This window comes from Anas platyrhynchos, chromosome 5 (genome assembly GCF_047663525.1).
Source record: "Anas platyrhynchos isolate ZD024472 breed Pekin duck chromosome 5, IASCAAS_PekinDuck_T2T, whole genome shotgun sequence".
Classification (NCBI taxonomy): domain Eukaryota; kingdom Metazoa; phylum Chordata; class Aves; order Anseriformes; family Anatidae; genus Anas; species Anas platyrhynchos.
In genome coordinates this window covers 63,331,816-63,359,072 of record NC_092591.1, presented here as the reverse complement: position 1 = coordinate 63,359,072, position 27,257 = coordinate 63,331,816, and the positions used below count along the sequence as shown (strand labels likewise).

At 35.9% G+C, this 27,257-nt stretch overlaps 1 protein-coding gene across 7 annotated transcripts in view; it reads left to right on the top strand.

Annotated features, from left to right (window-relative positions):
* Nucleotides 1-27,257, top strand: part of SBF2 (SET binding factor 2) — a 255,561-nt gene that overhangs the window by 172,589 nt on the left and 55,715 nt on the right. For all 7 annotated transcript variants that reach the window (XM_038179378.2, XM_038179377.2, XM_038179376.2 and 4 more), the window contains 5 exons: nt 10,721-10,789; nt 23,064-23,234; nt 25,145-25,407; nt 26,717-26,889; nt 27,155-27,228. In XM_038179378.2, the coding sequence (XP_038035306.2) occupies nt 10,721-10,789; nt 23,064-23,234; nt 25,145-25,407; nt 26,717-26,889; nt 27,155-27,228 (750 nt within the window). The remainder of the gene's footprint in view (nt 1-10,720; nt 10,790-23,063; nt 23,235-25,144; nt 25,408-26,716; nt 26,890-27,154; nt 27,229-27,257) is intronic.

Sequence of the window (27,257 nt, the reverse complement as noted above, 5' to 3'; positions counted from 1 at the left end):
TGTATTAAAGTTGTTAAAATTGCAACTACTTTCTGAAACACAATAGACAATTTAGATTCGAGTCTATTAAGGAATTGAGAGGTCTGGCTGCAGCATTGGCAACAAGGGATTCAGGTTCCATCAAATTCACCAGTGTGTAACCACTACAACACATCATTTGTGCCTTAGCATGGAAAAGTCATTGCTGACTTTCTGAAGAGTCACAACCCTGTAATAAGCAGAATTACAAAAAAAAAAAAAAAAAAAAAAAAGCCCTTTGTCATCCTTGAAATTCTGCAGCCATTGCAGATCAACGCAGAAATATCTGCTTCCAGCAGCTGACGCTTGTTCGTGAATCCACAAATGGAGCTGCACCAATGAGGCTGATCCAAGAAAACTTCTTCCAGAAGCAGCTGGTCATTGTCATTCTTCTTGTCTTTTGGTCCAGCTGTACACAGGCGAACTGATACCTCTGCCAAAACTGTAGCAAAGCTTCTCAGTACTATCAAAGTTGGTGTAGAAAAGCTGAAGCTGTCCGGCAACAAGATGTCAAATACAAACGCATCTTGAAAAGAAACTCCACTTTTGGCAGTTTGTGGAAAATGCGTCTCCCAGAGGCAGTGTTACACTCACACAGACGTGTACTTGGATTCCCAGGGGCACCTGCCAGAAGTCTGTGGATGCAATTGGTGTGTGTGTATATCTATATGTATGCGTGTGCATCTCTGATAAATTTTTTTCTGTTCATTATGCGTAGTGTTTTCATATATTTTCTTAGTTATTCTGGGCGTCTTTGTTCTGTACCCTCTTGATGCTTTCCTTCTCTTGGTTGAGATCCTTAAACTCTCTAATAGTTTTGTAAGTTAGATTTTGCTTCTTGAGTACATCTTTCAGTAAGACCAATGTTTTTAATGTTTTTGACTTTGTACAACATATTCTTCCCCCTCCTATTTCCCATTAGTCTTGCATGTTGTTAAGAAACTTAATATCACTACAGTAAATCTGTTAACTTCTTCCAGTTTTTTTTCTTACAATGTTTATTTCCTAATGACAAGGTACTTCATAATATTTGCATTTCCTCTCATTCTGAGCATCCCTTCAATTCATCTGCAATATTGTCTATTTTACCTATTCCTTGGAGCTTTCTATGTTCTAAAGACTCTGCTAATATTTTTAAACAGCAACAAAGCAAGGCAATTCATTTTGTACTTTTTCCTGAATTTTAGGGCAGAGTCTTTGACACAGCACGTGGTTCCCTGGTCAGCTTGTGGTTTCTGTTCTCAATTTCTTGCTCTTCACGTGCCTGGAAATGCTTTCTGTAAGGCTTGCTCCGTAAGTTCACAGAATCACAGAAGCATCTAGGTTGGAAGAGACCCCTAGATCATCAAGTCCAACCTCTGACCTAACCCTAACCAGTCCTCTACTAAACCATATCCCTAAGCTCTACATCTAAACGTCTTTTAAAGACCTCCAGGGATGGTGACTCCACCACTTCCCTGGGCAGCCTGTTCCAGTGTCTAACAACCCTTTCAGTAAAGAAGTTCTTCCTAACATCCAGCCTAAAACTCCCCTGGCGCAACTTTAGCCCATTCCCCCTCGTCCTGTCACCAGGCACGTGGGAGAAGAGACCAACCCCCACCTCACTACAGCCTCCTTTGAGGTACCTGTAGGGTGCGATAAGGTCGCCCCTGAGCCTTCTCTTCTCCAGGCTGAACAAGCCCAGCTCCCTCAGCCACTCCTTGTAGGACTTGTTCTCCAGGCCCCTCACCAGCTTCGTCGCCCTTCTCTGGACTCTCTCAAGCACCTCCATGTCCTTCTTGTAGCGAGGGGCCCAAAACTGAACACAGTACTCGAGGTGCGGCCTCACCAGAGCTGAGTACAGGGGGACAATCACTTCCCCAGCCCTGCTGGCCACACTGCTTCTGATACAAGCCAGGATGCTGTTGGCCTTCTTGGCCACCTGAGCACACTGCTGGCTCATATTCAGCCGACTATCAACCATCGCTCCCAGGTCCTTCCCTGCCAGGCAGCTTTCCAACCACTCATCTCCCAGCCTGTAGCTCTGCTTGGGGTTGTTGCACCCCAGGTGCAGGACCCGGCACTTGGCCTTGTTGAACTTCATACAGTTGGCCTCAGCCCATGAGTCCAGCCTACCCAGATCCTCCTGCAGAGCCTTCCTACCCTCGAGCAGATCGACACACGCACCTAACTCGGTGTCATCTGCGAACTTACTGAGGGTGCACTCGATCCCTTCATCCAGATCATCGATAAAGGTATTAAAGAGGACCGGCCCCAGCACCGAGCCCTGGGGGACGCCACTAGTGACTGGCCTCCAACTGGACTTGGCTCCATTTACCACGACTCTTTGGGCCCGGCTATCCAGCCAGTTTCTAACCCAACGAAGCGTGCGCCAGTCCAAGTCAAGAGCAGCCAGTTTCTTGAGGAGAATGCTGTGGGAAACAGTGTCAAAAGCCTTGCTGAAGTCAAGGTAGACCACATCCACAGCCTTTCCCTCATCCACCCAGCGCGTCACTTTGTCATAGAAGGAGATCAGGTTCGTCAAGCAGAACCTGCCTTTCACAAACCCATGCTGACAGGGCCTGATCGCCTGCTTGCCCTTCAAGTGCCGTGTGATGACTCTCAAGATAATCTGCTCCATGAGCTTCCCTGGCACTGAGGTCAAACGAACAGGCCTATCGTTCCCCGGGTCTGCCCTCTGGCCCTTCTTGTAGATGGACGTCGTGTTTGCTAGCTGCCAGTGGACTGGGACTTCCCCTGATAGCCAGGACTGCTGATAAATGATGGATAGGGGCTTGGCCTTTTCTTCCACCAGTTCTCTCAGTACCCTTGGGTGGATCCCATCTGGCCCCATCGACTTGCACACATCCAAGTGCCGTAGCAGGTCGCCAACCATTTCGTTGTGGACTGTGAGGGCCACAATCTGCTCCCCACTCCCTTTCACCAGCTCAGGATATTGGGTATCCAGAGAACAACTGGTCTTTGCTAAAGACTGAGGCAAAGAAGGCACTAAGCACCTCAGCCTTTTCCTCATCTCCTGTTACTAGGTTTCCCCCCGCATCCAGTAAACGATGGAGATTTTCCTTAGTCCTCCTTTCCTGTAGATCACCCGAACCTGTTGCTTGCCTTCATGAAGGTCTTGTCCAAGTATTTTGTTTGTGTTTCCCCAGAAAATCACCCATAATGGGCAAAGTACCTGTAAAAACTTAGTCTTATACAAGAAAACTTCAGGTTTTAAAGTTCTCTTTTCAAAGATGACATCAGTGAGAGTTTTTAGCATAATTAAAAATCACTGTGCCATCAAAGTATGCATAATCTTCTGCATACTTTGCCTTTGAGTATCTAAACTTTTACGTACCAGGGAAGGTTTTATCTTGATAAAAGATTTTTTTTTTTACAGTGAGAACAGTCAATCAGTGGAACAACCTTCCCAGGGACGTGGTAGAGTCCCTACCACTGGAGATTTTCAAGATACAGCTGGACAGGGTGCTAGGATGGATGACAGGGTTTTACCGTCATGTGGTATTTGATGGAAAAGTACTACTTCCAAGTTGCATTTCATCAACCACTGTTCGTTTAATCTCTCCAAAGTGAATCAGACCCAGAGCCTTTTGGTAATTCATTTGTTTGACCTTAGTGTTGACTGTTTGCATTTCAGAAAATAGCTATAAAATTCCACTTCCATCTAAACAATATTTTTCTAAAATGAAAAACTAATTTTTCAGTGAATTGCTTTTATATACTCGTACAACTCTGATACTAAAAAAGTGTTAATTCATAGGAAGTTATAAAAATTGTATAGAGTATGCACTAACGATGTGGTGCTATTGCATCCGTTTTAATAACTTTTTCTATATTTTAGACCTTTTTGTGTTACTTGCTAGCTCAATTAACTGGGCTGTCTGTAAAGTGTTTTACAAAGTATCCTGTATTTATGTTTTGCAATCACTGCATCAGTGCTTTGGTCTACAGGGGTGTTAGACATATGCTGCAATGGAAATACATTATGAATCAATCACCTCTTTCCAACGGAGTACTTAATGGATATTGATCACCGTTCAGTCATGAATTGCAATGCATTCTGTGATTTGAGGGTTGTTTGTCAAATAGTTTTTACAAATTACTATGCAGGACCTTGTATCACAGCTGGTGTAGTTTAAGGTTTGGACAGAGTCACTGTGAATGAAGCCCTGCTGTGAAATAAAAGTCAAAAGGCATCTTGGCATCCCAACCATTTCCTTGGGAGAAGATTACAGCCTGAGTATGTTGAACTTTATTGCCATGGGCCTCATGACAGTATTCAGAAACATGCATGGCATTTCTGTTAAAGAAACTCAGATGTGCTTAGACGCAAGGGATGGCATTCTTGTGTTTATCAGTATCTTGAAAAAAAAAAGTTACACTTTTTTACTCCTTTGGGGTACAGTAAAAATCCAGCAAAAAATGTGTAATTTATGCACATAAAAATTGGGGTTCTTGATTTCCTAAACCTAATTTGTTATGGGAAAGAGGAAATGAGCAATCTAAATCCTAGACGGAAATGTATTTATTGAGAAAGAAAAAGGGGGTGGGGAGAGAGGAGCTCCAGAGTTCTTTAAGTAAAATGTTGCTTGTATTGGTTTGTTGTGATCAGAAGTAAAATGAAGCTGCATGGAGAAAATGTGCTGCATTGTTAACTTCTTAACATGCAGAGTAAAGCAAAAGGAAACATTAAAAAATGGATAAAAGTTATCTGCATGTGTAATTGCATCTAAATTGCGTTAATTAAATTCTGTCCCTTCTGTGTTTGAAGGACAGATGAACCTATGAGAATTCAGGGCCAGGTAAAGCCAAATATGAAGCATTTTGTGAAATAAAGTACAGAATTGGTTCTCCTGTTCTTGCAGTACAGAATTGGTTCTCCTGCTGCCCTGAATGGCAGATTTACAACATCTTGCATCACACTGTGGACATGAAAGGTTCCTTAACGAAATGGTCCTTATGAAGGCTCCTTGTCAGGCGGAAAGACCGCAATGCCAAAAGAAATCACCGAGGATTCTTCCAAGTTGGGTGCCGTTCCTTTGTCATCTGCTTTGGCTCCCATACTAACATACAACAGTCTCACTGTCATGTAATGGTGACAGAGGATGAAAGAAGTATTAGGTCTGGCATAATTCAGAGTGCTGGCGAACTCTGTCCCTTATGGGCTTTGTCTCAAATTACTGCTGTCAGACAGTGACTAGGTAGCAATCTGAGAAGTTGCTTTTCAAAAGATTACAGCATGATTTTAGTGAACGGTAAGCCTGGAAACAAGAGATAGTAAGAGTTTGTATTTTTGTTCTTATTTACTAAGAATCACTGCAACAGTATTTTAGGTAGAACAAAAGTTAAAATCTTGGGCAACAAACTTAAAATGTGCTAGGGTCATTTATGAAGACACACTTGATTTTCTAAATTAATAATTTTAAGTTAATAATATATCCTTATCAAAATGAGAAGCTTTAAAAGTAATGAGAATTGAATACCCAATAAGCAGTAACATAAGGCAGTATCTTCCATGTTTCTATATTGTAGTTCTATTGGTAGATCAGTCCCCATGTTATCAGCTATATGGGTCTTCCAGGTATGTCTTCCCATCCTGTCTCTGAAGTCCCAGAAGAATTGTATCTAATTTAACAAAATTTTAGTTGTCTTAATAAAGTCAGATTTCACCTTTAGTGACAAAAAGAAAAGAAATCTTTGATCTCATTATAAAGGAGAGCAGCAGTGAGCAGGGATGGTAGGTTAGATTTACCAGGCAAAGTTGCATATGAAGGTCAAGAAGAAAGTAATTGTACGTTAATTTTCACTGAAAAAGTAATTTTGCTTGTTATTTCAGTAAGAAGATTTTATCCAAAATGTAGTCAGAAAAAACAGATTATAAAATTTCTTTTGAAGTCCATTATTAACTGGTAGTAATAAGTAATGTAATGATTAGTGTCATTTTTGCATTTATTTTAACAAAATGTCAATTCGAGTATTGCTCCAGAGGATGGATTTATTTGTAGAGTTAAATCTTACAGTTTAAATACTCTTAAAAGTTACACGGAAATTCCAAATTGGTCTCTCTTGTCTCCTTTTTATCAAGGCAGCATATAATTATATTAGATATGAGCAGTATATTGTAAAATTAGTAGTTTATTTACTTAGATTTTTAACTCTACTGAGATTTAATATAAAGGACATTGGTCATACCATTGATCAACACGGAATAGGTATTCTTTTTTAAATCCTATAGTCTAGTAGTTTAAGTGCTTCTTTCAAGTCAGAATGAGACTTTGTAGTAATGGAATGGAAATCTTGCCTTTTTCTATTAAGGAGAGTAGGAGATTCTAGTAGATGATGTCTGTAATAGCTCTGTGGGTGTTTCTGAGGTGGTAAAATATCTTTACTTCATTTGATAAATTTGAGTGGATCCTATGGTTTTGATAGACTACCATTTTTATAGTTTGATGGCATTAACATTTATATATGGATGCAAAAGGTTTATTCAGTTTATCTGGTGAAAAGAAATGATTTATCTAAAATCAGCTCATTGAAATTAAATTCTAGTTTTGTATTAAATTCGAGTTCGACATGATGATCCTTACTCTTTTTAAAAAACAGACCTTTTTTTTTTTTTTTTTTCCTAAACCGGACTGCTGAACTCTCTTACTGCTTTAAATGAAAAGAATAGTCTTTGCCTTAGATTTGATAGTCACAACTATTTCCATAATATAAATATATCTCGGTCTTCATGAAAATTGACAGCATCCAATAGTTCTCAGGAGGTGCAAGGCAGTATTGAGGGTTACTTCAGCAGTATTTTTAATAGTGTGTGTGTACATCATACTGTACTGGAAAAAAAAAAAAGACCAAAAGCTAACATGTTTAGCTTGTTAGTTTGAAAGCATTCATTGCATGTTGATTTCATGCAATTTGAAATGCATGTTGATTTGTAGGTAATTCCATTTATTTATAGTGCTGCTGCTTGTAAAGCGAAGTTGGGTCCTAAATTTTCAGCATACTCATATTTCTATAGATTATTAAAAACATGATGTCTGAAAAGCTTACTGTTCGCAGCAGAGTGTGGCGTAGTACAGCCTCAACCTGTATTAGCTAGCACTTAATGAGAAAGACTATCAAGATGGATTTAAGAGGACAATTGCAGTTCAGTAGGAAACTCCAAATGTTACCAAATACTTAATATGTCTCTACCAGATTTTTATCATGTGATAAAGAGAAAGCAGAAATCCCTACATCTCCGTTGTTATTTACTGTGGCCGGTTCAAGAATTTATGTAGGTTTGTGCTTAACTGTTACTGTTTCACTCACTTTAGCTTGCTCTTGTAGCCAGTGGAACATCAACAGTAGTTGAATCCAAGCTTGCACCTTGAATAGCAGCTCAAGAAATCTTCTCCTCATGTGTCTTTTCTTGGCTGTTCATTGCTAGGATCAAATTGTGGAGGGCATTTCAATTTGATGATTATGTACTGTGTTTTCCAAACAAAAGTTCAGGTCAGTACTTGTTCTGAAATCAAGAATGAAGAGAAGAGTTACCTCTTCTTTGCAGTATTGGAAGCCTGAGGCACCTACCAGACTCCAGAAGCCATTGGTGCCTTCCTGTGTGCCACCAGACGCAGGCATCCAACCCAAGCAACCCAACTGCAACTTCTAGCTGTCATTTCTGCAATGTGATGATAGTATCTAACTGCAAAAGCTTTGCTGCATACTTAATCTGAGTAGAACATAACATTAAATCACAGCTATTATCAAAGTAAGTAATGTAAGGAAAATCATTTTGATTTTATTACATTTTTTTTTTAATTCAGTTTAGTAAACAGTAAGTATATAAAAGGTACACAAATTACTGTAACGCTTCCGGTTTGCTATAGACTTCAGCAACTACCTGTCAAAGAAATATGTGATCAGTTTGCCAGAATATATGTCAGGTTCTCACCTAACTTAGGTGTAGATTCAAAGCACTCTGAACATGTTATGACAGAAGTCCAAATTTCACTGTTGTTAGACATTGTTACGAAGAAATTAATTTGCTGAGAGTATTTGATCCCTCCCCACCTATGTGTTTCAGCTTCATTTTGTGCAACATAAGGAAACAGCTCTAATTATAAAACAGCTATAATTATTTTACAGTATTTGATTTGTATACCTCTGTAGCAGTAGAAAGAGATATTTTTCATGATTGGTAAAGGTATTATTGTGTATAAAGCAGCTGGATTTCTTTGTTTCAAGAGTCTAAATTCATTAAATACAGTACGTCATTTCCAGTGCTTTGATTTGCCTGTAATTGAGAGGCTGTGATTTCAGTGTAACGGCTCTGTTAACTGTGGCATTCTGTCATGCTACTACAAGGAAGATGAATACTTGGTTAATTTCACTCTTCTCAAAACACCGGTATTATATTTAATTCCAAACAGATCATTTTACACGCGCTGGAGAAGAAAATATATGTAGATAATACATTCATACTACAAGTCCAGGGGGTACTGCTGACATAGAATATGTGGAGAATTTCATACTTGCAAGAAGAAATGGAAAAATAATACACTATGTTGTTTATGTGGCTGTGATATATATCTTTGAGACATATGTTAGCTCTTGGTATATTGGATGCTCTCTAGGTGAAGATACATTGCTCAGTTTTAATAAAGATATTTTTATGTATATTTGGGGTAAAAGCCAAAAGCTCTTATAAATAATTTGAGCTAAAGGATTAAGTAGATATCTTGAAATAATCAGGATGGATCATTTGGTACCTGGTTATAAATAAGCACATACAGAAATAAGATATGCATTTCCTTGAAAACTGTGGAGTACTCCTAAGGGTTGTAAAGTCTGATTTTAAATGAGAAGTTTTCTTACAATTTGAAAAATACTAGCAGTATTTTTCGTATCTTTATATAAAAATGCAAATACACATCCAAAGTTCCAAATGGGGATTGGAAGTATGGATAACAATAGAAAACAATGCTGATACTGAGAATGAAATGCAGTTCAGGCTATGTCCTTTAGTGTTACTGTTTTGACTTCGACATAAAATGATTCTGCATACAAATTTTGTGTATTCACATGTCAGAATCCTGAAAGGCATTAACATACATCAAGTTTTTCGATGTCTACTTTTCATACTGCTTTTCTCTACCAGATTGGAATGTGTTAGAAAATCTGAGCAGCTGAACATCTTTTGTTTTCCATGGACAGTTATTATACATGCATTCATACAGAGTTAGACAAGTTAGAGCCTTCAATAGCTCTGTGCTATAAAGCTTCTCAGCTATAAACCTGTTGTCTACCTACAACATACACATACAAAATACACATGTAAGTAATTTTCTAACTGCCACAATGTTTGACTGTGTATGTGCAGTGATATTTTGTTTAGCTGGGCTCTATTAATAGAAGCTGAAGTATTTATTATTGGAAGTGATGAAATGGACTTTTAAAGTATGGGAAGAAAAATAGTCTTGTAACAAGCTTTTTAGTCTATGTTTTTAAACCTGCATTGCATAATCAGTCAGCAGCCATTTGAGAAGGAGCACTGCGGGTACTACAACTACTATCTCTATGATCATTGTTAACATAATTGTGCCAATAATATGGATTTTACATTTTTGCTATCACAGTTGGCTGGTGCCAAATTTTTCTTAGTTGTGTTCTAGAGAACTCCAAGGAGGAAATACAATGAGAAGAAGGCATAAATGAAAAGTCTGCCAGAGGAACACTTGAGATATTTCAATTTTGGAATTTGGTTGAATGTTATGTATTGTTAATACGTAATAAATGGGGTACCCATTGTAGGCATGAACATTAATAATATTGAATTGAGTTATTCAAATAGAAATGTTTAGCCATTCGTCATGCAGGGGCACAATGCTGATAGAGTTGTCATGTTAGAGCTATGTGCACTGTTGTGTTTTCCAAAATTAGAAAAAAGAGCGAATGAAAAAAATAATCAAGAAATAAAAAAAATATTTTTTTCAAACTCTTGATGAATATTTTTTGTTCTGTTTTTTGTAAGTCTTAAAAATTCAAGGAGCTTTGTTTTTAAATATTAAGTTATAGTCCAATTATTTCCAATTAAAGACTTCCATGATAAAATTACTATTTTCATCAGCACAATTACTGGTTGATTTACTTTGGCATACCCTTTTCAGCCTAGAGAAACATGTATGACACACTTGACAGTTGAATGAGGCATTCCAAGGCTGACAAGAGATGGTTTTTGTCCTCTTTTAGAGTAAATCTTGTGTCAAGCTGTAGTAGAGGTGATGATTTCATATTAAATAAAAGACAATTTCTTTGTATAAATTATTTGAAAGTACATTTTTTGGTCAGCACATCACTTCCATTTTCTAGTCAAATTTGCTGTGGACCTAAATGGAAGCAAGCTACCTTTTTTTTGTTTCCTTTTATATGTAAACTGTGTTGGTGAACTTGTGATTCATATATAGGAATTTAAAAAAGGCTAATAAAAGTTAATAAATTCTTTAAATTTGAACAATCATAGCAAAACCTATCTAGCCAAAATCAAGGGAAAATGTGCACATGTATACACATGCACATATATATTAGTCATACATTATTTCAAGTGATTAAAAGATATCTAGGAAGGATAGTTATAGGGACTGCGTGAGGCAGAAATGAAATTATATAATGCATAAAATTGAAAATGATTGCTAATTTCCTTCCTATGTTTCTCTTGAAGGATTGTTCATCTTCAGAAGAATATAACATTGCTGCAGCATTACTACCCCTGACAACTGCTTTCTATAGGGTAAGTTTTTCTTATTCTTCATTTAAAACCACTCCTATTTTGTGTAATTTTAGTTTATATATAGTTAAAAGGAAGAAAGCGATGACAGAAGGTGCATGATGGGTAGGAACCCTTGTTCTAAAGTTGACTGATGTCACTGAAACTCTTTTATGAGGAAAGGTTGACTTTATTTTCTGATTTTAGTTCCTCTAATAATTGCCAAAAAACGGTAAATTAAAAAAATATATCTTTTGCATGGAGTATCATGTGTGTTGAAATAAGCCTAAATAAGTTTTGATTTCACCATCAGGGAGAACAGGCAGCATTGAACATAGAATCATTAATTTCTTGTATAGACTTCTGGTTTCAATAGGAGTACTGAGATCTCATACCATCTCTCTCACAAAAAGTTCACTGACATCTTTTGTGTAATAAAATAGTCCCCTACTTATATTTAACTCTGAAATTTTTTACTTAGTAAGTTGTGAGTCCCCGGATATAAGAAGCATGATGACTTTTTAATGTTCCAGACCTGAATTAAAAATAAAGTAACCTGACTGTTGCTTGCAAAAGCCAGCTGTTAATGCATAATAGAAAAAGAATTTTGTTTTTCCCAGATCTAATCCTCAGGTTCAGTGATGGTCCCCTTTGGTATGTCCCATTAGATACAATTGTTTGGCAAATGTACTTATTTTGGTATAAAACTTAGTTATTCATACTAAACACATACTGATGTGTTTTCCAGCACATAAGATCAGTAGACAAACTCTGTAGTGATTAGTTACAATTAACAGTTTATAGGTTCTGTTTGGAATTCGAGACTAAGTGAAACTTTTTGAAGCTTTTTTCAGCTTCTCTAGAGGTTTTCAGTATTTTATTTTAGACTGGAATGAGTATGCTAAGTGCCTAACATGAACCTGTGTATGAACAACAATCTGTATCAATATTCTTAAAGTAAGAATAATGGGTGACATTTTTCCACCCCCTTCAAATCTCCCTTTATAATATCTTGGAGGGATTCCTGCTGTACAGTTATTCTAAATGAATGTTCCTCTTTCCCTGTTCTGGGTAGAAGTTGTGGCCAATCCTGCTGCATTTCTTTTTTCCCTTGAGCTTCCTGCTTTCTAACATATTGATTAACAGTTTATAAATTTTCTATTCACTTGGTTTTTCTTTACAGAAATCTTAGAATAGTATATGTTTTGCTGCTTAAAAAGTCATATTGCTATTCTGCCTCTGATAAGTCCAGAGGAATGTACAAACTGAATTAAAATCATTTGGGGAATTAATTGTTTTTATTAAAATTAATAGTGGCAAAACTGGTATGTTTGTACTATCAAACCATGTTATGGCATTTTCTGCTGAATTGCTTGTCAATTTTACTGAATTCCCATATACAGTGTTATTTATACACACATCAAGCTATGTTTTGTTTTCTGTAGGCAGCATACAGATATTTCAATACTGTCGCTTCAGTATGTAGAACTATCTTACCTCTGCAGTGTGATTGTCAATATGCTTTACAAAAATGTTGAAGTAGTGCTTAGAAGTATGTACTTTTTTTTAGTGATGTTTTTGTTATCAAAACACCATGTTTAATGCCAGAAGTGTATTAAATATTATTTCACCTGGCTACACTGAGACTACACAGTGTTCTTGGAAGCCAGGAAAAGACTGGAAGTGAGAATACAGGTTTTCGTTTTTGTGTTCATTTACTACAGAACTGATTTTCCAAATAAAGTTACCAGTAAGAAAGATAGTAATAAATCTAAGGACATTGTGGAATTGTATTAGTCAAATATATATTTTACCATTTGTATTTGCTGCAGTATTTTTATGGGAAATTAAGGGATTTCATTACAATACATGTAATTCATGTTACTTAAATGAAATAACGAAAAGAAGTTACACAACATCACAATTCCTTTATTAGAGATCCATTGTACATATGAAATACTAAATTTCAGGATGTGCGTTCATTTTAGTTACCTAACATAAAGGAGAGCAGTAATGAAACAATTACCTTTTCATCCTAAATAGCTTTACCGTACATGGGTGCACAAAGACAACAAGTGTTTGAGGTCTATAAATAAGAAGAAAGATGTATTTTCATGCGAGTCCAACAGATGAAACCAAGAAACTAAGTAGTATGGAAACATATTCTTAGGGGTAATGTCTTTAAGGTTCTGGAACAGTCTCATGAAGTAGCCAAAGCTCTAGCATTAAGGTATTTTAAAATATTCTTGGGAAAACAGTATAAAATAAATTTTAAGAAACAAGCTTGTGTCATCTGACAGGTCATGCACATCTCCTATTGTCTTTGCTTACATAATGATTACTCTAGGGTATCTCTACATGTATCTAATTAAAAGAACGAGAAATATCATGGCGTGTACAGCATGGTATCAGCTCTTGGGATGTCTGTTGAAATTTAAGAATTCCAACTCTTGAAGTCTGGTGAGTGGCCTGTTGTGAAACTTGATCGGGCAGGATTTAGTCACAGAAGTACTCTAAGTCATAGCTGGCAGGATTAAATTCATAGACAAGAAGTCGGTACTGGCTACATATTTGTGGCCTGGAGAAATAACTTGAATTTTTCTAGAAAAAATGGTCACGATGCTATTTTAAAATTTTAGTTATTAATTTGAGCTGTTAGCAAAATGTGACCCACCAGTGACAGTGAACTTCTTGATGTGTACTTTTAATGTCACAAAAACAAACACATCTTTGCTTCTGGGTTAGGAAAAGGTTTTAGTTTACCATTAGCAATGCTGTTGGAATTTTGTTTAAAATTGAAACAATATAAATAAAATATCTTTATACATGAAGATAAAAGAATTTTTCCATGGATTTTGTTTGTTTGTTTGCTTGTTTTTGTTTTGTTTTGTTTTTGTACAGATGGCCCATGCTTATTTGGTATGCAGTCATTTCTTTCTGTGTATAAAGTAGAAATGTACTATTCTGTATTGCTGCAGTAAAGAGTTCTTCTTCTACAAGTGGGAAGAAAGGGCAAGGTGAAAAAGATATTTCTGAATTTTGTTTTTTCTTTTATTACTTTGGGAAGGAAGACAGCTTCACAATTGTATAAGTGGCCTTGTCAAATTCACAAAATTTGGATATACCGTTTCAAATTATGTCTCTTTGTAAGGTGGCAAGCTGTAGTGTAGACTACACTGTATTGAAGGTTTAGTGTGCAGCAAAAGTGATGATCATTTGTAGGCACCAGTTTCACACTGTCCGTTGGACCAACAGGCAGAGGAAGCAAAATCTCTTTTTCTCCCTGCTGTTTCAAGCCACAGGCTGAGCCTGCTTCTTCATCTTCCCTCCCTTTTCAGCTAGGGTGATGTTCTCCAGTCTGATCACAGATTTGTTTGTTGCATCCTTCAACCATTCCAGAACCCGAATGTGCAGAATAAAACACAATAAAAATCTTCTGACTTTCAGGGAGTTTTTTCAACATTTTATAATTAAAATTTCCTACTTGGACTGTCTGTAATCATGTGTGCTCAAATACAAGTAACCCGCTTGTGAATTACTGTTATTGAGCATTCAGAAGTGACAATTCTGACCACCTGTGTTTGATAAAAGGAAATGCCGTAATCAGAATACACTTCTCTGAAACTGAAGTTTGTTAGTAAAAATGTTGAGTGAACTACATACAATATTTTATAGGTGTCTTCAAATTGCAGTAGCCAGAGCAGTTCATAATCACAACTGGTGGATTTAGATTTCTGAGTCAGTAGTTAATGTTTTGATGTGCATAACTCGGATAGTGTTTATCTAGTTTTAGCAAAAAACAACAACAACAAATCTAATGCAGCAAGCCGTCTCACTGATTGGGTGAATTACATAAAAGTTGTCACTTGTCCTTTACTGTAACATAGTGAGATGCATTGGAGACTGGTTCTTAATTTTTATGTGACTAAATGATATGCTTCTTGGAAAGAATAGGGACTAGAATTCATTTTTTTTGTGCCTGGAAACGAACAAATTTTGAATAAAATTTCAGTTGGATACTGATGCTAATTTTATTTTAGAATGTGCAGTGAAACACTGGAGAAATACACACACTAGGGCTCAGTGAAATCCTCAGGTTAAGGTATCGATTGGATGTTCTTGCGCGTCTGCCCATTTATTGTTTGTACTCCATACACCTAAGCCTTCCTCTACTGTAAAAGAAATAGAATTACATAAAATAGGAGGTCTGCTTTATTCAGTCTTTTAAAAAAGTCTACCAGAATTTGGTGAATCATTTATGTAAAGCTTTTCAATATGTTACAAAGTATTTATTCAGGTCATCTTAGCAATTATGGTAGCATCATTTTTGAGAAGTTAGTGCTTACTGGAAGTGTTGGTTGGTTTTAATCTTCAAGGTAGTACAAAATCACAATTTAAGAAAAAAAGTTTGTAATTAATGAGAAAATATGAAGTTGGAATGTTTGATGGGAAAAATGATATATAGTCAAATTTTTTTCCATAGCACCAAATATATGCTCTTCAGCGTAGCATAATAACAAAAGGAAATTAATTTGAGTTTGTACTTTCCTGGTTGAAATGAACTACAAAGTTGCAGTAACAGCTATGACAGACATAATGGATAAAAATATTCCCATCTTGAAATGCTGAAATAAATGACCTCTTCACTCCAGAGCCTCTTAGGTGTCAGAGGGTTGCCAGTTACAGGGATAAGGGCATTCTCTAAAGATTGAAGAGGGAGTACTAGAGAAATTCAGACTAGTTTATCATATTTTGAATATTTAGACCTTTTGCCAAGAGACACCCAATTCCAGGATGATTACATGTAACAGAAGCATCATCATGTGAAATGCTCTCTCTCGTGTAGCATCAGGTACAAAGTGACATGATGAAAAGCTGATTAAAGAATCAGCTCAATTTTTATGTCTTTATCAGGCAAATCTTACGGTTAGTATTGGATGAAATCAGTGGAATGTTGGCCCAAATGTACAGTGAAAAGCAGTGGAAAAATTGGTACTAATATTATCTTCTGTTACCTTTCACCAAATAATGCATTAATCTTTATCTTGGAATTTGTATAAATACCATGAAATTGTATAGAGGTAGCTGATGATGGCTGATTTTGAAAAGCAAATTAGTGGTGTTGTGGGTTTGTTTGTTTGATGGATTGATTTTGTTTTTGATTTTACACTTGATGTGAGTTTTAATTCTTAATTTGCATTTCTACTTAACTGTAATTGGCCAGGCAATTTGCATGAACAGCAGTACTTGTAGGTTAGCCTTCTATAAAGCTAAAAGGACTTTTTGTAATGTGTTAGCTTTCTACACTGATTGATTTTAATTTTTAGATCTAAATGACTTCTAGTCATTTCTGGCTTACTCTGATGTGCTTGCAATGAAACCACTTTAACATTCTGCACTCTTGAGTTGTTGGCTTTAATTTAGAAAACTCCCATCCTGAAAGACTTCCTTTATTATCCTGGCAAGAAGCTTTGTCTGCTTCCATTAATTTTCTTCTTATATCTCTATATTTTGCCAGTTTTGATGCTATCTTAGTCTGTGTAAATGTTTTCATGACTGAAACTGTATTAAGTAACATTCTTTTTAGTAGTAGTTCTTCCTCTTATTTATCCATTCTCAGCATTTCTCATGTCAATTACCTAAAAGAAAAAATCCATTGTTACATGCTTAAAAACTGCAAGAGCATACCTGTATTGGATGCTAAGGAATAAACTGAACTACAAAGAACAAACTATTTGTAGGCAGACTTCAGGTGCTGACTACTTTTACATAAACTCTTCTAGAATAAGTAGTAGCATAACTAAGGACATCACACAGCGGAAAAGAAATTCTTTTCTGCGTTACTCCTGATAGAGTTACAAGTATCAAAAGAATTACGTATTTGCTCTCAGTGTTGCATTTTGCTATTAGTTTACTATCAGAGCCACAATGCTTCTTCATATCAGCAGAGATTGTATGTTTCAACTCCATGTAACTGGCTTGTAAAGAGGGAGAGTAGTAATGTGAGGGGAAAATGTAAAATGGCATGATATACAATAATCATTTTGCAGGACTGAAAGTGTATTTTTGGATTTTAATCCTTACAGGCAATTCATATTTTGTAAGGAAAAAGTATGTGTTTAACCTTTAGGTTGAGGTCAGTTCCTAGACTTCTGGAGTGTAACAGAACCACCATGTGGCATTTTTATGATATAAACTAGATTTTAAAATATGAACTTAATATACCAGTTGCTTTTCCATATATCATCGTATTTAACAGTTCTTCATTCAGAGATATTAGTCGTTTCGCATGTATACAAGCTGACAGGCAAAAAATAGATTAAGAATGATTTACAATGTTATCAAATCTTTGTCTTAGTAGTATTTGTGTTACTGGAAAATCCAGGAGCCCTAATCACAGACCAGAGCTGCTGGTCTTGCTTTTGTACCAAAGAACACAAAGGTGATGATCCCTCTCCTGAAGAGTTCACAATGTGAGTTTGAAATAAGTACTTGAAGTACTGCTTGAAGCCAGGCTGTTTGAGGCACAGCAAGGAAGCTGTAAAACAGTATTAGTTGTCATAATTGTTGTTGCTTCCATGCAGCAGTAGGTTAACTGTGGCTGAAGGTTTTCCAGAGGTGACACAGAAACATTATTTCACTGAATTTTGAGATAGGGTCATGTAGTTACTTGATAGGTGCTCATGAATTTGAGTGTGGTTGTGGAAGAAAGTATTAAGGTGATGGTCAAAGTTCTCTCAGTATTTCCAAACACTTTCCCATCAAGGGCTTTTATTCCATTCATTAGGAGTTACTTTCAAATAAAGATTATAGTTCAGTACATTATTTTTATAAGAAGTAATTGTACTTCTTTTAGTTAAAATAGGAATCTGGGGATTCTTCTTAATTATGGTCAGGTGTTTTTGCAGTATCACAAATGCCAAAACATCATCTTTGACCTTTAATATTCTAATTTGGGTACTTTGTTTTTTGAAAGGATACATAATACATGTCTGCAGAACAGATTTTATGCCTTTACAGGTAGAGCAGATCTTACTTTCAAAGCTATTTTTAGGTGGAAAAAAAATCCAGAAGAATTTCTTCACAGAAAGAAGAGGATAATGTGACTTTAGCACATTTGTGGGAGGGACTAACTACAGGATTTTTTTAATCTTTGTCTTAGTAAGGAATTTTGGAAGTGAATAACAAAAATGTCATCTCTCTCTTTTTTTTTTTTTTTTTTTTTTCACCTTCTGAAAGGCCATCATTCTAGATGATTTTAATTTGCCTAGTGTGATCTGTGTATAATAGAACTTGGTAAATCTGCTTATCTCTTCAAGAGAATGAAATAGTATTTCACTGTGTACTATTTAATGTTACATGTAATTTTGTGTTAACATACATATCTGTCTTCTTATATCTGTGTAGAAATCTTTGAGATACTCTGTATAGCTTCAAGTAATGCATACATGATCTTCATGAATCTGGCATTAAAGACAATACGTATTAAGATGTTTAAGTCACCTTTGCCAGAAAATCTATACAATAAGCAAAACTCCATCCAGAGTTACATCCCAAATTTGCAAAAATTCTAGAATTCTATTGCCCTCTGCTGGTTTTGTGTACCCATTTGTGATTTGTGAGCATTGAATTGAAAGTCAATTGGCCTTTCTTTTATTTTTCTTGGTGAAATAACAGTAGATTAGCAGTGTAAGTTGGTACTTACAATTTAAAGTATTTAGAATTTAAATTAGTCCTGTGACCAGTCCTGTCAGGGGACTTTCTGAAGGTCAGTGGGAGAAGGTGGCAAAGGGTTTTCTCTCATGTTGGAAAGGGTTTGGGGTGAGAGGAGATGCTTGATCTAGTATTGTGTGTCCTTTTTTTTCCAAAGCAGTAAAAAGCAAAACTAAAAAAAAAAAATAATAATGGAAGCATAATAATTACTACTTTATGCTTGTGTGACCTTTGCCCACATTTGTGTGTACAATACATATGGGTATAATTTTGTATTTTAGACCAAGTGGGAAAGCCATTTATTGAATAGATTAATTTTTATTTTTTTTTACTTACACTATCCATGCAGCATTCAGTCAGGCCTGAAAACGTATTCACATGCATGTACGTATTCATACGTATGTTTCAGTATTTGTATGCTGTGGTGAATATTGATATAAGCATGATGTGATGCAAGTTGTATGAAGTTAGTACATAGATAAACCTCACCTCTTCAGGGCAGTTTCTGTCGTGTGATCCTCTGGGCTTCTTAGAAGCCCGTTGAATTTATCGGGTGTCTGTGTGGGCACAGCAGACACGTGAATACAGGACTGGGTCATGGAACACATGCAGAGCTTGGTTTATGTCACCTTGAAGAGGGGCAGCGTGTTGCCTGCAGTAAGTGGAACCTATTCTTGGTATGTGATGGTTGGTAATCGAATGTCTGCATAAACTGCTCCAAGATGGGGAGTGTAACCCTATAGAGTACCCTCTGTCCTGCTATGTCCTGGCTGATCTATAAACTTACATTTGCAGACTACCAGGGAGAACGTTACCTAGCACAGAGGGAGTGCTTTGATCCCCTTTGGTATGCAGAGAAGTTTGGGAGGTAATTTCACTAATCTTGGCGGTAGCTTTCTCTCAGAAGTCAAGCAGATAAACCGTAGCACAGTGATTCCTCGAGGAGTTGAGGACGAAGCTTTTATTTGCTTTTATTCACTTTTATTCAGCAGCAACCTCCTTCTCCCCTCTCTTCCTTCATCTTGTCACCAAAAATATCCAAACCCCTAACCCAGATTACAAATTGGAGACAGAAATTAGGTTTACTTCTGAAGGTCAGTGTTCCTGGCAATTCGGTGTTGTTGAGTTTGCTCCTTTAAGAAGCATGCAGTAAAACCCGAGGTAACACCTGTGAGAAAAGAGTAGTTGCAGGTGCATTCATATTCTGTTTTTTACTTTTTTTTTTTTTTCACTCTCTTTTTCAACTTTGTAATCAAGAACTCGATCCTTTGCTTTGCTAGAACAAACTTGCTTTCTTCTTTAAGCTTGTGTGGCAGATAATGACTGATGAGCGATCAGTGCCAAGCATGCTTTTCTTTACCAGAAACAAGCAATATAAATAACATAATGTAATAGAGAAGCTGCTGGGGCACCTCACGGTGTGCCTGGGAGTCCTGGGAGTTGGTACACATTTTTCACTGAGCTGTAAGTATCATTTTCAAAACCAGAAGTATCCACTGTCAGGAAAAAGATAAAAAAATTGAGGCAGGTATTGTCCTGTGCCACTCAGTAAGGTGCAAAGAATGCAAATTTCATTCCTGATTTCGGGAAATTGCATACAGTCACACATAGCAAGTACCAAATCTAGCTTGCGCTTTCACAGACTGCAGAATGTAATTCATTGTCTTGATATGGGTGATGTCTCTTTCATATGTAGTGTGGGCTAGGGGGGATTTCTTTGTTGTTCTTTAAGTGCTCTTAGTCTATTGCAAGATCTCGGTGTACTTTGCAGAAGATCACTCATTTTCTGGAACTTATTACAGCTTACACCTCAGTGGTCATTTAGGCTATCATACAGACAGCTTTAGATGAAGGACTTTATCTGTTCAGAACTATTTTTATGATTTTCTACTGGTGTGTATTTTAAGCTGTCAGCCCCTAAATCCTCCCTTATAAGTAGGAAATTCTTTTGCTGACTCCTACATTCGTCCTGTCTGGCAGAAATTAATTATCAGGACAGAGAAAAAGAGCATAAATATCAGTATACTTTAGCTGTCTTATGGAAAGATAGGCGAATATTCATGTTATATATGTAGTATTGCTTGAGGAAAAACACTGAACTACTGTTTTACTTAAATCAGAGAAATCCTTTTGCATGCAACATTGGAGCCCATTCGATGTATTAAATTAGTTTCCAATCTAGGCTAAGTGCTCTCGGGACTGAGAATATAGATACTTGAAGCTTCATGGACTGCTTATATTTGTACTGAGAGAATTTCTACTCCAAGGATTTTGACTGCATAGGAGCAACCATGAGCTTCTTGAAGTTCCTATTCATGTTGATTTTTCACAAATTAACTGAAACGAGGTGAGAATCCTAAGTGGTTTTGCCCCCCAAAATAGGCAGAGCTGAGCTTGGAACTGCAAGTTCTGACTTAGCTTCAGTGCTCTAGCCACTATCGGATTTTGCCATTTGTTTTAGCACCTGTAGGTGATAGGAAGGATAATATTTATGATAGTTTAGCATTTTGATGGATTTTCCTTCTTCCTTTTGTAAACAGGCTATTTTTATGTTGCCTAGGAGTTAACTGGTCAGTACAGATTTATGTCAATATATTTGAACATAAATCTATCTAAAAATTGTGATTTGTACATGGCTATTAATAATTGTAAATTATGAGCATGGGAAGAGCATCTAAAAGCCCCTCAGCTTTTCTATCACATTCATCCCCATGTGAAAATCATTTGCTTCATTTTTATTTCTGGAACACTGTTATTATGGGCCTAGGATTATGAGTTTAAACTTTCTATTATTTCTTTCTTCTCTTTTTTCTTCAAAAGCCATCTGGACAGGGAGCTGGGCAACCTGCTCTGGGTGGCCCAGCTTGAGGCAGGGGAGGTTGGACGCATGATCTCCAGAGGTCCCTTCCCACCTCAACCATTCTGTGATCAGGAAGAAATTACATGAGCTGTTCTGGTCTGTGATTTAACAGCTAGATCAAAGATGGGAGATCTTACTGTGCAGTAATCAAATGCTCAGTTATCAGTTCATGTGAGCTACCATAAACTTCATCACAGCTGAAACCAGGGAGCCTAAACTAACCAGTTTTTCTTATGTTTCAATACATAATGAATAAACAAAGTCACCTTTAACGTTATTTGTGTCTTCCATATATTTGGATTTAACAGGTTACTAAGAAATTTTGATTAAATTTGTACATGATTAAATAAAATTTATATTTATCGCTTTTTGATGATTAATTGCAAGAAGATATTTCAATTGGCTACATTGTAGTAGTGTGTTACAAATTATTTCCTCAATCATACCATTTCAAAGGAACTTGTCTTCAATAGGGAATGAATAAGTGGCACATGATCATGACTTTCAGTTCATGTTGTACTTGGACGAGCATAGTGTGAAAAACACAGTTCAAAGAATTGCAAAACCAGAAATCTGTAAACCAGACTTTAAAATTTTCAGTAACAATTTTCTAGTGTTCCACTTGAGTTCTTACTGAGGAATTGTTATATGTGCTGGCTGTTGTGTGTGACTGTAGAATTGTAAATATGCGATCAAGTAGTATTTTTACTCTATAGAGTAAAATGTTTTAGAACATAATCATTAGGGAAAATTCTGCTTCTAGATATAGTGTATATTTCAGGTATAGGTAGCAGTCTGACAGTGAAAAATTTTAAATGAGGCATCTGGTAACGTATTCGGTTTTACTGTAGAAACAAGTAGATATTTAGATTATGTGCTTCTTTGCTATATGCAGTATAAAACACGATAGTTTCTGCGGACTTTATCAGAAAGTGAGAACATATGGTAGAAGATTTGATGCTTCATGTTTGGAGTTCCGGAAATAAATTTATTTTCATTGTATGTGGTTATCAAGAATATTAAGCATCTTGCTGAAGGACTAGTGCTACTTAAATAAATAGACCTACTTGAAGAAAATAGTGCTTTGGTAATGGGTGTCGATACTGTTTGAGACCTTAGCATAGGGATCCAGACCCTTGTGACTCCAGGAACATATGCATTCAGTGAGTACTCTTTCAGGAGCTGGATGTGAGTCATACAACGCAGTAGATGGCAATGAAGAGAACAATTTATCTCATCTTGTGCTGCTGCAACAAATGCAGCCTATTGGAATGACTCAGTTGCCATGTACAGTTATTTTAAATTTCATTACTGTAGTTCTGACTTCTAAATGAAATGAGAATCTTCTTCTGTTTGAATACTTATTTCTGTGATGTAGGATATTAAAAATATTACATTTTGTTGGCAAGGAAAACATTTTGTATTAGAGCAGTGTTCTATGCTGTCATCACAGAATTCTCCCTCTGGAGTCTCATTTTTCTACAGTGAATCAAGAAAGCCATGCCTTGCACTGGCATTAGACTTGTATACAACATTAATTTCTTTAAGGGCACAAAACCAGAGATAATTTCTCTTTCCTGTATTACATTAGAAAAGATGGCATATATTGCATATTTAATTGTGTACAACTCCTTTGATAAAATTTTCAATATTCAAGTCACAGCCTTTGAACAAAAATGAAATAATAGGAGAATTTTGCCTATTTTGAACTTTTTTTGCTTTCAGAAATTAGCACCTGGAGTTAGTCAGTTTGCTTATACCTGTGTACAAGACCATCCTATCTGGACTAACCAGCAGTTTTGGGAAACAACCTTCTATGGGAATGTGCAAAATCAAGTTCGTTCCCTCTACCTTACAGCCAAAGAAGACAACCATGCAGTACAATTGAGACAAAAGGTAGGAGAATGCATTAAATATTAGGGTAGTATTTTTTTTACTCACATTTTAATTATCTTCTAAGTTATAGAAAGCTAAGTTATGGTTTCTCCATTTTTCTGTGTTTTTCTCTTATTTTTCCTCTGTTAAAGATACTGATATATATCTGTGTTCGTATGAAGATGTGCTACTAGTTAGTGTCCAAGTTAAACCTATGAAAAAATACCTGAAAATCTCAGTCAGAAAGAACTTTGCCATTGAAGAAAATGTCTTAACATTTACCTATACACTTCTGAAAAAAAAATTGTACTTTAGAATATCATCTTTAATGTAAAAATGTTGTTTGCACTTAATTTTCTGAAGAAAAATATTCTTTAGAAGGTCAGCTTAGAGAAATACAGAAAGAGCATTTTCACAGTTTCACACTTAAGGCTTTTTTAGGGCACTAACACACTTAACAGTGATGGAAAAAAATAATCACACTGATACTCAGTTACTGATCTTTGGCAGTATTCATTAACAATAAAAATAACAAAAATTCGGACTTATCTGCAAAGCATTATAATTTGATGTTGCCCTTACAATTTTTATGTAACACCACTTTTTGTGCCATTTTTCCACCATTTAAGGTGTATTTTTTCCTGATAATAGTAACTTATCATATAACAATGTGACAACTAGCAAGAGTTCTGTTACATCAACAGCTTAAGATAGCAGCAGTTCCAGTGTCCCTGTAATAGACTGTTATCAAGCCTTAGGTTGGTTTCTTTTGAATGGTATTGCTTACTTTATTAAAATTGGACAGATCTTCCAGAACACAAACCTTCTCAATAAGAGGAAAGTATGCCTCTAACGCAAAAATGAAAGTATAATGGGAAGTCTTGCAGCACACTAAAATTAGAATTTTTAAGGAGCACATACACATAGTAAAAAGCTATTTATAATCTCTCTTCTTTTATGAAAATAGATCAAATAGGTGACTGAAAAATGTATGCTTCCCAAAGACATAACAGCACTGTAAAGAGAAGAAGTAAAATAGAGAGATTACCAGAAATGTAGTTAGAATGAAGAATTGAAAAGGCATGTCAGACATATCAGGAGTAAAGAGAAAAGGACTGTGGTTGTGTATTGGGAGCCCCTTTCAGTTTGACACTGTGTAAGGAAAAATTCAAAGAACAGTAAAACTTAGAAGAAAGCATCTACTTAAAGCATCACATATGTTTGTATGCTAAATTAGCTGAGCTTTATGTAGTATGAAGAAAAATGTTTACAGGATACTTAGTCCTCTAATAGTTTAACATCAGTTGTTAGGTCAGTAATACCAGCTTCCGGATTCCTTTATTCTAATTTCCTCAGGCTATAATATAATTTGGCTGCATATCGTCTACCTAATTTGATCCAAGCAAATGCTAGAGTTGGACTCCAACATGCAAAGACTTGAATGTTTTCAGCTGGTCTGGAAACTATTTATATAAAAGCTTGCCTCACCTGGACATCCTAGGAATTTGGAAGATATCATCTGCATCAAGCAATCAGCTGCATGTTGTTTCTCAATCTGATTTATGCTTGATCTTATGTGACCTACGCAGATAAGCTAAGGAAAGCAGCTATATTAAAATCAGTAAACCACTCAGAGTAACATAAAAGATTATGCAGCATAAAAAAAGATCTAGAAAGAAATGATGTTAGATTAGACCTGTCTACAGTAGGCAATGCTACTTGTGTATTTCAGTAAACTACTTCAGCCCTGAGTTGCTATAATCATACTCTCCTTAAACCCTACTAACCATAGCTATTTGCTTTTTATTTTTAAATAAATAAATAATTTAATCAATCAAATCATTTTAATAAACATTTTAATAAACTTTTTTTTTTTTTACTAAAAGTTGTTTTTTAGAATTATAATTTATTTGTATTTATATGTCTTTTAGGAGAAAAATTCTGTGGGTCTGGACCACGATAAGACAGCAATGGACCTGGCTGCTGAACAGTTGCGATTATGGCCAACTCTTAATAAACAAACTCAGCAGGAACTAGTCCAGAATGAGGAAAGTACAGTTTTCAGCCAGGCAATTCATTTTGCTAACCTCATGGTCTACCTGCTTGTACCGCTGGATACAAGTAAGAACAAGTTATTGAGAGCATCAGCTACTGGTGACTGGGAGAGTGGAAGTAATAGTATTGTCACAAACAGGTGGGTACACAAGTTCACTGGTAATCAGTCATGTTGGGACATTACTTTCAAAAATTTACTAGTTTTCAGAACTTCATCTAAACATCATTTTTTTCAGTATCTTCTCTTTTCAAGATCATTAATTAAGGAGAGTGGAAATCTAACATGGTTCCTCTTAAATGATGAAATATCACATTGACAAATTTACTGCCACTTAAAGGAACATGAAAATTGTATTGCTTCAGTAAGATTTTTTAATGTAGTAATGCAAACATTGAAGACAAATACTAGAGTATGAAGAGAAAGAAAACAGCAGCCCCAAAATTACTCTGTTTACTCCGTTAGTTTTCCTATAATTTGAGTTTATGTTCCTGAAGGGTGTTGTGTTTTTTTTTTCAAGAAAGTATATATATATATATATATATATATATATATATATATATATATATATAAATATCCTTAAAATTAAAATTTCTGTGCTGCTACACCTTTAAGGAAGAAAGTTACTGAGGTCAGAAAAAGCATGAACACTATACCACTTGGACAAATGTTAGATTACTAAGGGGGCAGGAGGAGCATAAAGACAGTTCCTTTGCCTAGCACACAAATCCAGGAGATTTTATAGCAAGCCTTCCTCCCTCTCTATTTATTGTCTTCATTATTAGCTATGACCAGTCAAAATTCTCATATGATAAAATCGTAGAATGCTATATGAGGACATTGGCATCAAGCAAATAGGTTATGTGTATTGAACTCCACTGTCTGCTGACTAAGCACCTCTAAATTCAGTCATTGAGATATGTTCAGTAGAAGAGTTGCAGCATATATTACAATGTATGGATCTGGCTTTTAATGTTGTTATGGGAAGCCTTTTCAGATGTTTGAAATACATCTCCCACTGACTTGATTGTATTTTATACCTGATGCACAAAATACTTTTTAATAGTCTTTTTGTTTTTAAATACTTTACTCTGCAATTATAATATTCATTTAATTAATTCTTCTGTATTTAGCATGGGTTGTAAATAATGTAATTAACTTTTTGAGAAGACATAGAGATTATTTCCAAGCAGCTGATCTGTTTTTCTCTTATGGGCTGGTCTTCACTACTGAATTCATGGAGAAAATGTTCTATGTCATCATGCAATTCTGACACCGTTAATGATACTGGGAATACAGTGTAGTTGTGGTAGGAGCATATGTTTTCAGCAAGTGGTTTATGTGTTTTTACTAGAAAAAGATACAGCTTTCATGTGTCTAGGCAGGTATCATGTGTGTTTCACCAGCTTCTTTTTTCCACACTTGAAATATCTTCTGTTTATCTCCAAAGTATTGCAGGCAGTGTTGCAGAGAGCTATGACACTGAAAGTGGGTTTGAGGACTCTGAGAACAATGATGTGGCAAATGCAGTTGTACGCTTCATCACCAGATTTATTGACAAGGTTTGCACAGAGAGCGGAGTTACACAGGATCACATCAAGGGTCTTCACTGCATGATACCAGGTAATAATTGTGACAAAAAATATGCATTTGTAGTCTTTCATTATTCTTCTTTTCTAATGAGAGAAATGCATATTTTCCTTTCAGTTAATTTCAGTGGGGATAGAAGATCAGATTTCCTTTAAAGACTGTAATTGCTGTTGAATTTCAACTAACTATTCCCTTGATGATTAAATTTGAGAGTTTCAGAGTATCAGAGTTCTAATTAGATTGCAACTTTCTCTTTCGTATTATGCCAGACTTCATTTATGGTATTACTGATTTCCAGGCATTGTAGCAATGCACATAGAGACCCTGGAGGCTGTCCATCGTGAGAGCAGAAGGCTTCCACCAATACAGAAGGCAAGTATTATGAAACATGTTTGTATTCC